The sequence below is a fragment of the Neopelma chrysocephalum genome, unplaced genomic scaffold (genome assembly GCF_003984885.1).
Source record: "Neopelma chrysocephalum unplaced genomic scaffold, ASM398488v2 Primary Assembly neopelma1_138, whole genome shotgun sequence".
NCBI lineage: Eukaryota > Metazoa > Chordata > Aves > Passeriformes > Pipridae > Neopelma > Neopelma chrysocephalum.
The window spans coordinates 1,369,105-1,381,459 of NW_020897800.1; the positions used below are offsets into that span (position 1 = coordinate 1,369,105).

The 12,355-nt window shown below is 47.6% G+C and overlaps 1 protein-coding gene across 13 annotated transcripts in view; it reads right to left on the reverse strand.

Moving 5' to 3' along the window:
* The window catches only part of NCAM1 (neural cell adhesion molecule 1), a 91,954-nt gene that overhangs the window by 18,512 nt on the left and 61,087 nt on the right, over window positions 1-12,355 (reverse strand). For 5 of the 13 annotated variants that reach the window (XM_027699471.1, XM_027699465.1, XM_027699468.1 and 2 more), the window contains 2 exons: window positions 12,053-12,184; window positions 4,618-4,620 (listed from right to left, as the gene is read on the reverse strand). In XM_027699471.1, the coding sequence (XP_027555272.1) occupies window positions 4,618-4,620; window positions 12,053-12,184 (135 nt within the window). Of the gene's footprint in view, window positions 1-4,617; window positions 4,621-10,961; window positions 10,977-12,052; window positions 12,185-12,355 lie in introns of all 13 variants that reach the window. The other 8 variants (XM_027699464.1, XM_027699469.1, XM_027699467.1 and 5 more) reach the window with 3 other exon arrangements.

Sequence of the window (12,355 nt, forward strand, 5' to 3'; positions counted from 1 at the left end):
CCCTGCATTTCACCAGCACAAGTTCCCATTTTTGTGTGTGCTGGAAGCAGAGGCTGAGTGACAAAGGCCCCACCCTTCCCCTGGAGCCATGACCAGATATATCCTCTCTGCTTTTGCTGGAAAAACTGATGTGAAACACCCCGAAAACACCAAGGTGGGGGATGGGGCAACCAGGCTGCTCCTGTGGGACGGGGATCTAAAGAGCATCACTGAAAAGGGACATTATTCCTCAACACACACTCCCAGCAACACCAAAGTGAGGTGAAATACAGCTCACAAATGATCCAGCTCTCAAGGTATCCCACAGGGAACGACACCAGAACTCTGCAACAGTGAGATCTGTGACCTCAGGAGGAGCAAATGAGATCAAAACTGGATGCTGAAGTAACATTTGTGACTTTTTTTTAAAGCTCAGCCTGCTGCCGAGAATAAAACTTTTTAAAAGACTTATTTCTATTCAATACTACCAAAAGTGAAAGGAAATAATAAGCCAGTTGTACTAAGGTCAACCCAAAACCCATCCTCAATTCTAAATCTGTTCTGTCTGGATTTGTATTCAGCTCCTAATGGGAAGCACATGCATTTCTGACTGGCCACAGAAAAGTTAATCTTCCAATATAATTCAAAAGTTGATCTTCATTAGTAATCTGAAACCCTTCCCCCTCCCCTTTCCTGGCCAAAGAAAGGATTTGAGCACATTTTGTTTGGTGAAACATCAATGAGAAAACTGCAAGACCTGGACTGACACAGTAATTTAAGATTAATTCCATTTTCTTGCACACTATCACATGCTCTAACATCCCAGCTGCTCCCAGAAGGCAATTCCCATCCATGGATACCCCAATGGGAGACACACACACTTGTGTTTCACAACACAGCAACTTCACTTAAAGATGTACAGAGGCAATGCTCCCTTCTCCCAGGTTTTATTTTGCTTTTCCAAATCCCTGCTCTGCCTCTGCCTCCATTACAAGGCTCCCCCATGGAAGTTGGACACTCCAGAGCTGGATTCCACCCTGGGACAATCAGATCAACCAAGCAATTATATTTTTTTTTCTTTCCTCAATCCTAAAGAAAAACATCACCACAAAGTTACAGGTTTGGACTACTGAGTTAAGAAGCTGCTCTGCAACAACACTGGTTATTCACCAATAATTAAACAAACCCAAATGTCTGGTTCTATAGTTTTTTAACACAAGAAACCAGCTCCCAGTAACAACTGGGAACAACTCCTGGCCACTGGTCTGGCTGCACACTGAGCCATTCCTGAGCAGCAATTCTGGAGGTGTGAGGGATGGGGTCACTGCCAGCTGGGCAGGGCAGGAGCAGCATCTCCTGGGGCTCTTTGCCACCCTCACATCAGAGAGATAATGAGCAATAAGTAAAGAGAAGCTGGAGTGATAAGGGAACACTGTACTTACAGAATTTGACCTTTTATCTAACACAGGATAGATCTTTTTTTCCAGTGACTGAGCACCAAGACTGAGAGGAACATCCTTTGAAAAGATGCTCGTTCTTGATTTTAAATGTCAGAGATGCTGCTGCTCTTTCTACACAGCCATTCCCATGATTAATTACCTTCTCTGCTGAACCTTTTCTTCACTTTGAATTGCCTGATTTCTAGCTCCTGATTCCTTCCTTCCTCAACACCTAAATTCACTTCTGCCCTGAGAAACATTCTGTTCAAAGAGGAGAACTCTGAGCACTCCTCAGGGCTGACAGGAGGAGGAGCAGTGCAAACCCTGCTGAAAATACTCCAGCTTTCTCTCCATAATTACACAGCATTTCATTTCTCTTAGGCAGGTGGGTGTAATCCAGATACAACAGGGCTGCAAAATTAAAAATGGGTTAGTGTGTCAAACAAAGGAAGAAGAAGTTTAGTGGGAAGAGTTTAGTCCAGCAGAATCAGCAGCCCCATGATGAGTGAGGATGTGAAGATGTCAGTAGCTGGAGAGAGAAGGTTGTCAGCAGCAGGTTAGAGAAGCAGCTCATGCTCACAGACATGCATCCTCCCTACAGCCCGGGGCTGAAAGGCAAACAGCATTACAGGGGGGGCCTCATGCCTGGGATCCCCCACTCACACCCAGCTCACGTTGCAGAAATCTGCCCCTTCCACCCTTCTCAGGGGCATTTTCCAGCCTTAACGTTCCACAGAATGTGGGGTCCTTGAGGAATCCCCCTGGGGCTCAGTGAGAGTCACCAGCTCCAGGCACACCAGACTTCCTCTGGACCCTCATTTTCCAAACATCTGCTTCAAACCCCCTCTGCTGCAGGAGCAGGGACGCAGGACCCTGTGCTTCCACAGCCTGAGCCCAACTTCACCCCCAGGACACTCTCCAGGACAAAAGCAATCCAAACAGTGCTTCACCTGTGGGAGAAGCCAAGAGATGTGCCCTCCTTTAACTCTCAGAAAGGAGCCCTCCAGTGCTTGGCTGTGCTGAGGAAGCAGGACTGTCCCTCCAGGAGGTGTCAGAGGTGCTGGCACTGCCCTGGCAGGGCACACATCCCCAGGGAAGCTCAGACATCCCTCCTCTGGGCTCCAGAGGTAACTCAGAAGGAATCTGATCAACTGGACATGAAATCAGGACTTTCCTGCAGGCTCCCAAAGGCTGAATCACTCCCTGCTGGCTCCCACACATGGTGTGAGGGGAGCTGAGGACAGTGCTCTGAGCCCTTACGCTTCCAAATGGGTTTTTATCCACTCCTGCTAAGCCATTAGCACCAATAATCTCCTGCTGCAGGGCAGCACCTAATGGCTCCTGGTATCCTTGCACTGTTCAGTTTACATTCAGTGCTTCCTTGACCTGCTACCAGTCTGATGGAGTTGGGTTTCAGCAGCTGGTTTTATTTTTACCTGGTTTTCAGAGGGTGCCACAAGCACCAGGAGTGCAGGAAAACTTCAGGTGGGGGGAGAATATGAAAAAAATCAGCACCAACTTCTTGCTGGTGCCAGGGCACTCAGTGTGTGCTGGACCCCAGAAGTGACAGCAGTGCAGGTGAGACACCTTTTATCACATCTGTCCTCTGCCCACCTGGGAAAGCAGCTCAAACTGGTCACCAGACACTGCAGCACTACTTAGGCTGAGCTTAAATCCTTGCCCTGCTGGCACCAGGGAAAGATCCTGCATCCTTGCTGTGCTCAGAGAGTACAAACTGCTGTTGAGGGCAATTTCTGCCACACAGGGACAAGGAAGGAGCTGATTTCTGCAACCTCTGACCATCGTGTAAACAGGAGCAGATTGTGACCTGAGGAGTCACAACTGGAAAGAGACACCAGGGAAAGTCTCCACGAGTGGTAAATACAAAGAACAGCTCAGGAGGTCTCAGAATGCACACAAGAGAAGCAAAACACCAACAGTCAAAAAGAAGGAACAAAAAACATGCAAAAACAAGACAACCAAGTCTTCAACCCTCCTGGAGTCCAACCAGAGAGGGCAGAGACCCAGGGAAGAGGGGTTTGCTCTGTGCATGCAGTCATGTGGGAAGGTTACTGGTGTTAGTTCTGTTTTCCTGGCAAACCCCAGCCTAAATCCTTTCCTGGACTGTCCAAGGCAATAAGGCGAGTTCGGAATTCACAGGTTGAAAAAAAGCCAATTGCTTCCTGGTTTTCACAGTCCCTTGTTGAGCTGGGGCAGCAGAAGAGTTTCCCTCCCTCCTCCCCTTCAGGTTATGCAGAGCATGAAGTGAACTGTAAAAATCCCAACGCTGCAGAAACTGTTGTCACTGCCACACACTTCACTTGGAGGCTGATTCCAGCTCCAGAAGCTGCAGGGGTCAGTCATTTGCTTCTTGATTCCATGGAGATCAGCAGCTACTGGGACATGAGTTTGGGTTAAATCCTTGCCAGGCTCCCAGATACTCCAGGGGTGGAGCAGCAAGAAAGGTGCAACAGCACCTCTGATGGAAACTGTGTGAGGTGGAGCTCCCATCATGAACTCTGGGTGTGCTATTTTATAGTATATATACTATAGGTAGCATTATATATATATATTATAGTGTATATATACAGTATTTTATAGCAGAGCTCCCATTCGAGCTGTGCTAAAGTTTTACTCACAATAGAAAAAATCATTTCTTAAATCTCAATGTGACATACATTCCCAATAACTAGATCTCAGAGATAGACAATTTAGGATTCATTTGGAAGGCTGCTAAACATGTACAGTGTGAATGTGTGTGTATATATATATATATATATACACCTCCATAAATGTGTGTTGTACAGGGGCAAAATGCTGCTAAAGCCACAACCCCCCATCAAATACCAGCCTGTGGTTGGTACCCTGAGGGGCAAAGGGATTGTGGCCACTGGTGCTCATTCCAGAGTGTTCCAGAACCTTCCTGGGACAGCTCCTTGCTGGACTCAGAGTGAAGAAGCAAATGACCGAGCCAGGGGATTTTTGCCTTGTTTTTTTTTGTTTTCCCTCCAGGCTTTTTCCCAGCTCAGTGCAGGAGACTGAGGTGGAGTTAATGCAGAAGTCGAGTCCTTCACATGCAGACAAAAGTGATTTGAGCAACTTCTCCAAAAAAGGGGCTCATGGGAGGATTTGTGGAGTGACGGAATTTGGAGCGTCCTCACCCCAAATCTAGGCAACCAATCAGAACAAAGTGTTTTACCTTCTGTTCACCAGCGAGGACGACATCAGCAGCACCATGCAAGCCACATGACAAAGTCACATGATACGCACGCACATGATTTGGTTGAAAGGAAAGTGGAGGAGGTCACATGGAAAATACAAAAAAATTAAAAAACTGATGTAAACAATGGGCAAGGGAAAAAAATCAACAACAGAATTACAGACTAAATAAAATAGGAGCAAAATTAAATTAGCCAGTATACATCAGAAACACTGGGGGAGACAGTAAAACCGCCTGGAAAATAAGAATATTAAACCACAGAAAGCACTGGGTTATGACCTGGGTTAGGCACAGCTGCGTCACTGCTTAGTGATACCACGTCAGAGAACAAAAGGAGCACAAATTATTGCAGAGTGTGTGCCAGAAATGCTGGAGGAATCCACAAGACTGTTGGAAAGAAAAAGGGAATATTGTTACTCAGACACAGCCGAGGTGGAAGGGGCAGAACCAGCCCAAGGGAGGACAAACCTTGGCATCCCACACTGAGGTGTCCTCCCCTCTGCAGGACAAACAACAACAACAACAACTGCAAGAGAGAAAAACCTGCTGGGTGTGAAGGTTTCCAAGGCCAGAGCTTTCCATCAAGGAGCTGCAAGTGGAATGTGGTCAGTGAGAGCTGCACTGGGGGCCCCAGCTCTGCCCCACCCCGGGGGCTCCACTGAGGCTCTGGGTGTGCAGGGGGGGTTCTGTCAGTGGGGAGAGGGATGAAGAGCTCTGCTCTGCAGATTAATGACCAAGCTGGCCCAGGGGAGACAGCAAGTGCTGGAAAAGATGAAGGGATGTGCAGTGTGTGACAGGGGAATGGCACAACATCAGGTGTCACAGCGGAGCACACACCCAGTCCACGCTCCACTTCCCTTCCTAAATTACTCTCTCCTTTATAACTTGCATTTTTCATGCTCATCCCTCTGTCTCACCTTAATGAGGCAACTTCACAGTGCTCTGGTACTTCCCTGTTAATGTGATGTATAGAGAATTAAACCCTTAATCTTTTGGGTGCTTGTTCCCTGACAAGATTAAAGACACACTATTACCAAGGAAAAAAACTGATGGTACAAAATGTAAAATCCATTTGTTACAACGAAGCTCTCAATCCATTCTCTGCAGTTATAAATACAGCCTCACACAGCTCTGGGCAGGGGCATGGTGAAGGAGGGAAGTTTACTGGGCCTGGAAGGAGTGGAAGGGAAAGGAAAAAGAAAAGGAGTGTGAAAGACAAATGAATTAATGAACACCTGTTATCAGACTTTCACTTTTTAGGTAAACAGGCTTCCCTCATGTGTGTTTGTCTTATTGCAGCAAATACTCAGTGGACAGGCCCATTTCTGGGGGAAATAAATTCCAAAGCCAGAGTCTCCAGCTCCTTGGGGTGCTTTTCCCAAGCCTGCATTGGCTGGATGCACTGTGAGAGGTAACACAGACTTTACAGGAAAAACCCCCTCAGTTTTCCACCTCAATGTCTCTTGCTCAGTGTCCTCCACCTCCCTCATCCTGCAAACTGAACCTCTTGGCCAGTACCTACTAAATAAGACAGAAGTTCCTACAGATTCTGGAAAACCAAGAGACTGGGGAGAAGAAACATTCAAGTTAGTGCCTCATCTGAAAAAGAATCCACTTTTTCAAGTGCAAGCCAAACCAGATTCCTCAGTGGAGAGAGCTGCAAGAAAAACTTCATTACTGCCACTGGTACAGAACTATTTATTGGAGCAACCTCAGAGGATTAATTCCAAGGAGATACATATTCCTTAACCTCTTAACATGACTACAGACATCTCCCATATGCTCCTGATCACATCAAGGCAAAAACTCACTAAAGCCAGTGAAGAAACTCTTCAGCTTCATTAGGCTTCAATTCCTGACTTCATGGTGCCACCCAGCAACTCTCATTTTCTAATTGCTCTTGGTTTCATTCACTGAACCCCTGAGGTCAGGGCAGGGTAAAACACAAGATCATTCAGCAGCAGCAGCAGTAATTAAATGATGCAAAGTTATAAGAGCATCAGCCCTGTGCCAGAGCTCTTTTTGTGCTGTTGAATATCACATCTTGCTGTGCTGCAGAACAGCCCAGCATACAAATGGGGCTGCTCTTTGCACAGACTGAGTCTGTACACAAATGACAGGGACAGGGCAGGAGAAAAAGCTGAACTTCAGCGTGGGGGAAAATGGAAACTTCTGTCCTTACAAACCCCCCATCCCTCCACACACAGCCCCTGCCCCCAGACCAGAAACAAGGGTGGAGAATGTTGATCACAAATCAGCCCTCGGTCTCTTTTCTGGGTAAAGATTCTTTTCTGGGGAACAAAATGTTCTGCAAAACATTAACCCATCGTTTTCCCTCCAAGGGAAGCCCACACATGAACAGCCCCAGCAGAGCCTCTGCCTCCTAAGGAATAAAGGATTATTACAGACTCTGCCCTTCTCCCTTTCCTCCCCATCCTCCAAGTCTGATGAGAATTAAAAAGCCTCCTCAGCAATTCAGAACCCCCAGCACTCGAGTGCATCAGGAAGTGGGGTTTGGCCCTTTGGACAAAGAAAATACCCTGCAAGAAGGAACTCGTGGCCACTGGCAGATAAAGGACATGGGTTAGAGCACAGAATGTGCCAGTCATAAATGCAGCAATAATTAGGGGGGGTTTCATTCCTTTTACTGGCCATCCCATCCATCCCAACCCCCAGAACAATCACACACATCTCATGCTTTTATATTTTCCACTTAGAAGCAACGACCCACTTCTAACCCACTGCAGGTCTCCAGCCTGGAGATCACATTCCCAAAACACAGACCCTTGGTTATTGCAAACCAAAAGAGAAGCATTTGGCCTTGCAGGAATGATTAGTTGCTCAAAACACACGTGTGCACCACGAAAACCTGGCTCTTCCTCAAGGGTTTTTTTATTTCTCTCATGATTTTGTTGCAGGTATTTGCTTGGCTTTTCTGTGGACATGTGACTGACTGCAAATCTCCTCCAGGCAGGGATTAAAGTCACCCATGTGACACATCCACTCAGTCCCAGGCAGGGGTGGCCCTGGACTCTGAACAGGCCAAAGCAGACACTTCAAAATGGTTATTTTGGGTACAAATCAACCCATGCAACTCTTTCAGCTGGTTTTCCTTGGACTACCCAGATCCAGCCTCACCAGGAATGGCTGCCCAGACAGCAAGGGATGGGCAAGAACTGAGGGAATCTGAATCCAGGCCCGTCTCAGGTAGGATTTCTTGGGAAGTTTACACCTCTTTTAAGGCAAGCAGGGCCCTGGTGGTAAGATGGGGCAAAGCTCCCTCTCTCCTGTAAGATATTCCACCTCCTCATTTGCATCTCTTTCAGCATCCAACACCCACACTTTTAATATCAACTCTATCTCCCTGCATTCAAAGAGAACAGAGCAAGGCAGGGCAGCAAGGAGATCCTTTAGTCCACATCCCTTTTTGCAAAGGCATCTTTAACACCAAAATCACTGATGGGGAACGTGAAAGGCAAATACTCCTTTTGGAAATTATAATTTCTATTTCTTTTCCCCCCACCTCCATCCCCCTTTGTGTTCCTTCTAGATCTTCCATCTCCATTTTTCAGCACATGCTTGGAGGGCTGAGGGGAGGAGGAGGAGGAGGCAGAGTGGCCCCATGCTGGGATCTCCCCATGCTCACACCACACACTGTTGGTTAACAGGCACCAGGACGAGGCAATACAGCACTTCAATGCCCTCTTCCAAGGGCTGCAGCAGCACAAGCAGCACTCCAGAGCAGGGGCAGCACTGCCCAGCACTGCCCAGCTACTCACTCGGGGCCTCTGGGCTTTGGGATTCGGCAGCAGGAGGAGTTGCTATGGAAACGTGGAGGATGCACAGGATACATCAAGGTGAAACCCCGTGGAAATCAAGGGGAAGGGGCAGGGGGGACAGAAAGGAGAGAGAGGAGCTTTAGTGAGAGTGAGAATGACCTGAATCCTTGTGGCAGGGCTGTGCTACCTCAAGAGGCTGCAAAAATCGTGCCCTGCTGCTGCTTTCCAGCCCTCCCTCCACAGGGAAAGGACTTCCCTGCTCTTTCCCACCTCCATGCACTGCATCCAGGGAACATGCAGAGAGCAGGAAAAGGGACTAACAGCCCTGAAAGTGGGAGCACCTTGGGAAATGAGTGAGTTCTGATAGAAGCTGCCAGCCTGCACTGCCCAGGCTGCACCAGGAGATACAGGGATTCCCAGGACAGAAGGACAAGGAATGCCCTTGCTCCCAAAAGCCCTGGGGAGAACACAGCAGGAGAGACACAAGTGGGAGGGATTTCTCTCCTGTTGCACATAAAATCTTTTGGTTTTAAAGAATTATCACTGCCCTGCCTCCAAGACCCCAAGAACCATCAGTGACAGAGAGGGGTAAATCCCCTTGAGGGGCTGGGGAGCAGCCTCATGGAGGGAAAAATAAGAGAAAAGCAGGAAAAAACACCCAGGGATGTTAGGAAACCCCCCAGGGATGTTAGGCAGACTGCACTACACCCAGTGAGAAGATCATGCAGAGCACAGAGGACCAAGGGCAGCCCTTTGTGCTGTACTCACTCTCTGCTAAACGGGAGGTGGGGGCAGCAGGACTCGCTGGGGAAAGAGAAAGGCAGGTGAGGAGGGGAGGGGATTCCTGGTAAAAACTGCCCAAAGGGAGAACCTGAAGGGATTTGGAATCTGGGGGTTATTCTAGTGTTGGGGGTTTGTACATGGAGATGTTTTGGTGTCAAACCCGGCGCTCCCAGGGATCCCAGTGGGGCTGTGCCTGGAGCAGCAGAACAGAATTTGCAAACAACAAATACAGTTTAGCCCACAAAGAAGGGAGAAGAGCTGGAACTTACCCTACAGGGGAGCAGAGCTGGGGGCTATGGATTGACCAGCAGCCCACTGCCACATTAAAAACCACCAAAAGACTCCACAACAAATGTGCTTTAATGCCCCTCAAAGCCACACACCTGTCCCCAGGTGAGGGACGTGAGGCTTGGCACACAGAGCTGATGGCGTGGCTGAAACAAAGCTTTTAATGGTTTTTTTCCTCTCTCCTTAATTGGATTTTTTCTCTTTTCCTGCAGCCCTGGTGTGCACACCCCAGCCCTGATCTCCCCTGGCTATCACTGATATGTCCAACCCTCCCCAGACCCTGGGAGCTATAACACCATCCATGATTACCTTCAGAGGAGGGATATAATTACTTCTGCTGGAATTAACAGGCTCCACACAATTGCAGGCCCCAGACTGCACATATGTTGTGGAAAATGTCTCCCAGGTGACTCTCTAACTGCTGCAATTTGCAATTGTCTGTCCATCTGTCCCTTCATTCATCCACCCTGGCTACCAACCCACCCATCCTCTCACTGCTCCACTGTGTCCAAGCTTTTATACAAAAGTCTTGAAGGAAAAGCAGCACAGGCAGGATTTAAACACGGGAATTTGGGGTAAAAATAAAAATGATTTCCTGTTTTTTTTACTTTGGCTTCAGAAATCTCAAAGGATGTGACAGCAGCTTCCCCAAGCTTGTCCATGGAATCTTGGGAATAACAGCAGTTCACCACAAGGACACATTAATAAGGAGAATAATGTTCACTGAGATCAAGAGGTTTCTTCTGGCTCCATTGATTAGCTCTGATTGGAACAGCACAAAGCTATGGAGCACCCAGTGTTTCACTGACAATTAAACACATCCATCACATTTCTGACTCACTTTGAATATGCTTTTTGTTTTTCATTTAGTATGAGGTTTATTTAAGTACACAATCTACACAAGTGCTGGAAGACTGTCCAAAGACTACTAATGGTAAAAATTACTGGTGAGAGGAGGTAAAAAAGGTGAATTTTTTTCTCTTGAAGTTTTTGCTTTCAAAATTGTGAAGATATTAAAAATTTAGAAGTTTTTGGTTGGCTCTTAATTGGTCTAAAACAGACTTGAAATTTAGCTAAAACTTCTTCCTCTTTGGTTTCCCTGAATTATCTATATTTTATTAAAATTTAACGATTTTAATGGATTCATAAATATGAAGCCTTCCACTACTCCAGTCTGTAGTCAATACACTATCTATAATTATTATTAGACAATCACTATGTTAAATATTTCAGTTGCATGCTTTACACTAAAGACAAATGTGTTAAGCCCTAATTCTGTTCTAAAAAAGAGCAGCATCACCCAGAGCAGGGTGACTATTCTAGAGTCAGTCTTGTTAGGAAATGGACACTACCAGTTACTCCATTTCTAAAGACCCTGAGAGGAAAAAGGCACTAAATTAAAAGCTAATGTTCTGTATGTTAGAGGAACAAAAAAAAAAAACAGAGAGTGAAAGAAATGCAGAGAGCACTTACGTGGGTGAGGGATGCCTGCAGTTTATCCATGGATGGAACACAGACCAAAAAAATAAAAAGACAGAGATAGACACACAAAAAAAATGTAGAAGATGTGAGAAGAGGAGACAGAGAACACGGAGCTGGAAAATCAAAATCCCACAGGTGTCCTGCCCCACACTGCTCTGCTCAGCAGCTCTGGGGAGGCACAAGTTGGCAGAGAAAAACCAAGACCATGCACAGCTCAGGGGCCTCCAAACATGCACCTGATGGGCTGGGAACTGCTCTGAGTTCAGAGAGGCTTCAGAAGAGCTACAGAACGGGACAGAGGTCTGGGTGTGATGGGGGGAAGAAGAACAGGTGAAGATCTGGATGCAGGGGAACGGGAAAGAAGAACCACAGAACCACCACCTCTCCCCTGCCTGCTTTTGTCACACCTCCCCAGCCCACTCTGCCCCTTTTCTTTCTCTTTTGTCTCATTCCCATCTTGAATAACGCTGATTTGGAATTCCTGCCACCTTCACTCTTGGCTGGAACAGGAGGGACAGTGTTGGGCCACATTCTGTGCCTGGACTGGAAGATGAGCCAGCACAGCACAGCAGAGGCTGTGGGATCCCCTCATGGATGGGCACCTCAAAGCAGGGATGTGCAGAAAAGAGAACCCTCCCTTCCTCAGCTCATGGCCTGGATGTGCTGAACATCTTCACTTCTGCTTTGCAAAGCAAACCTGCCCTGTGCCAGTGACACCACACTCTCCAGGACCAACACCCTCCTCAACTTATTCATTTTTCTTTATTATTATTATTATTTATTTTATTTATTATTATCCTTTTCCTTATTTAAACCCCCCCTTACACAGTCCCTTCTCTTTGGCAACACCAAGTCCCTTCTGGCAACCCAGGGCACCAACCAGTGCAGGTAAAACAGCTCCTCTGCCTCCTCCCTCCCAGGATGAGCCACCAAATCCACCACAACCCAAACCCACCCCGAGAACACGGGGGGCAGCCGGGCCTGCGAGACAAGGAGGTGTCATTCCATGCATGGCAGAGATTCCCTGGAAGGACTGAAGGTGAGGTGAGCAGAGGGGCAGGGCAGGGCTGGGGCTCACTTACGGACTGGCTGTGTCTTGAACTCGGAGGGCAGGCTGAGCTCCCCCACGCCCTTGCCGTTGACAGCAGACAGCCTCACCGAGTAGGTGGTCTCAGGCTTCAGGCCAGTGATGGTGATGGTGCCCTCCACGTTGGCTGGGGCAGAAACAAGGGGAGGAAAGCAAAGAAAAGCTCAGGGGTCGTGGTGATACGAAGAAAGAAATAAGCTCTGTTTTTTCCTGCGCAGACACGAGGGAGGAAAGAGAGGAATAAACCTGACTCTGTGTGATCCCATCACTCCAGAGGGGACCTAACGGAAGAATTTCA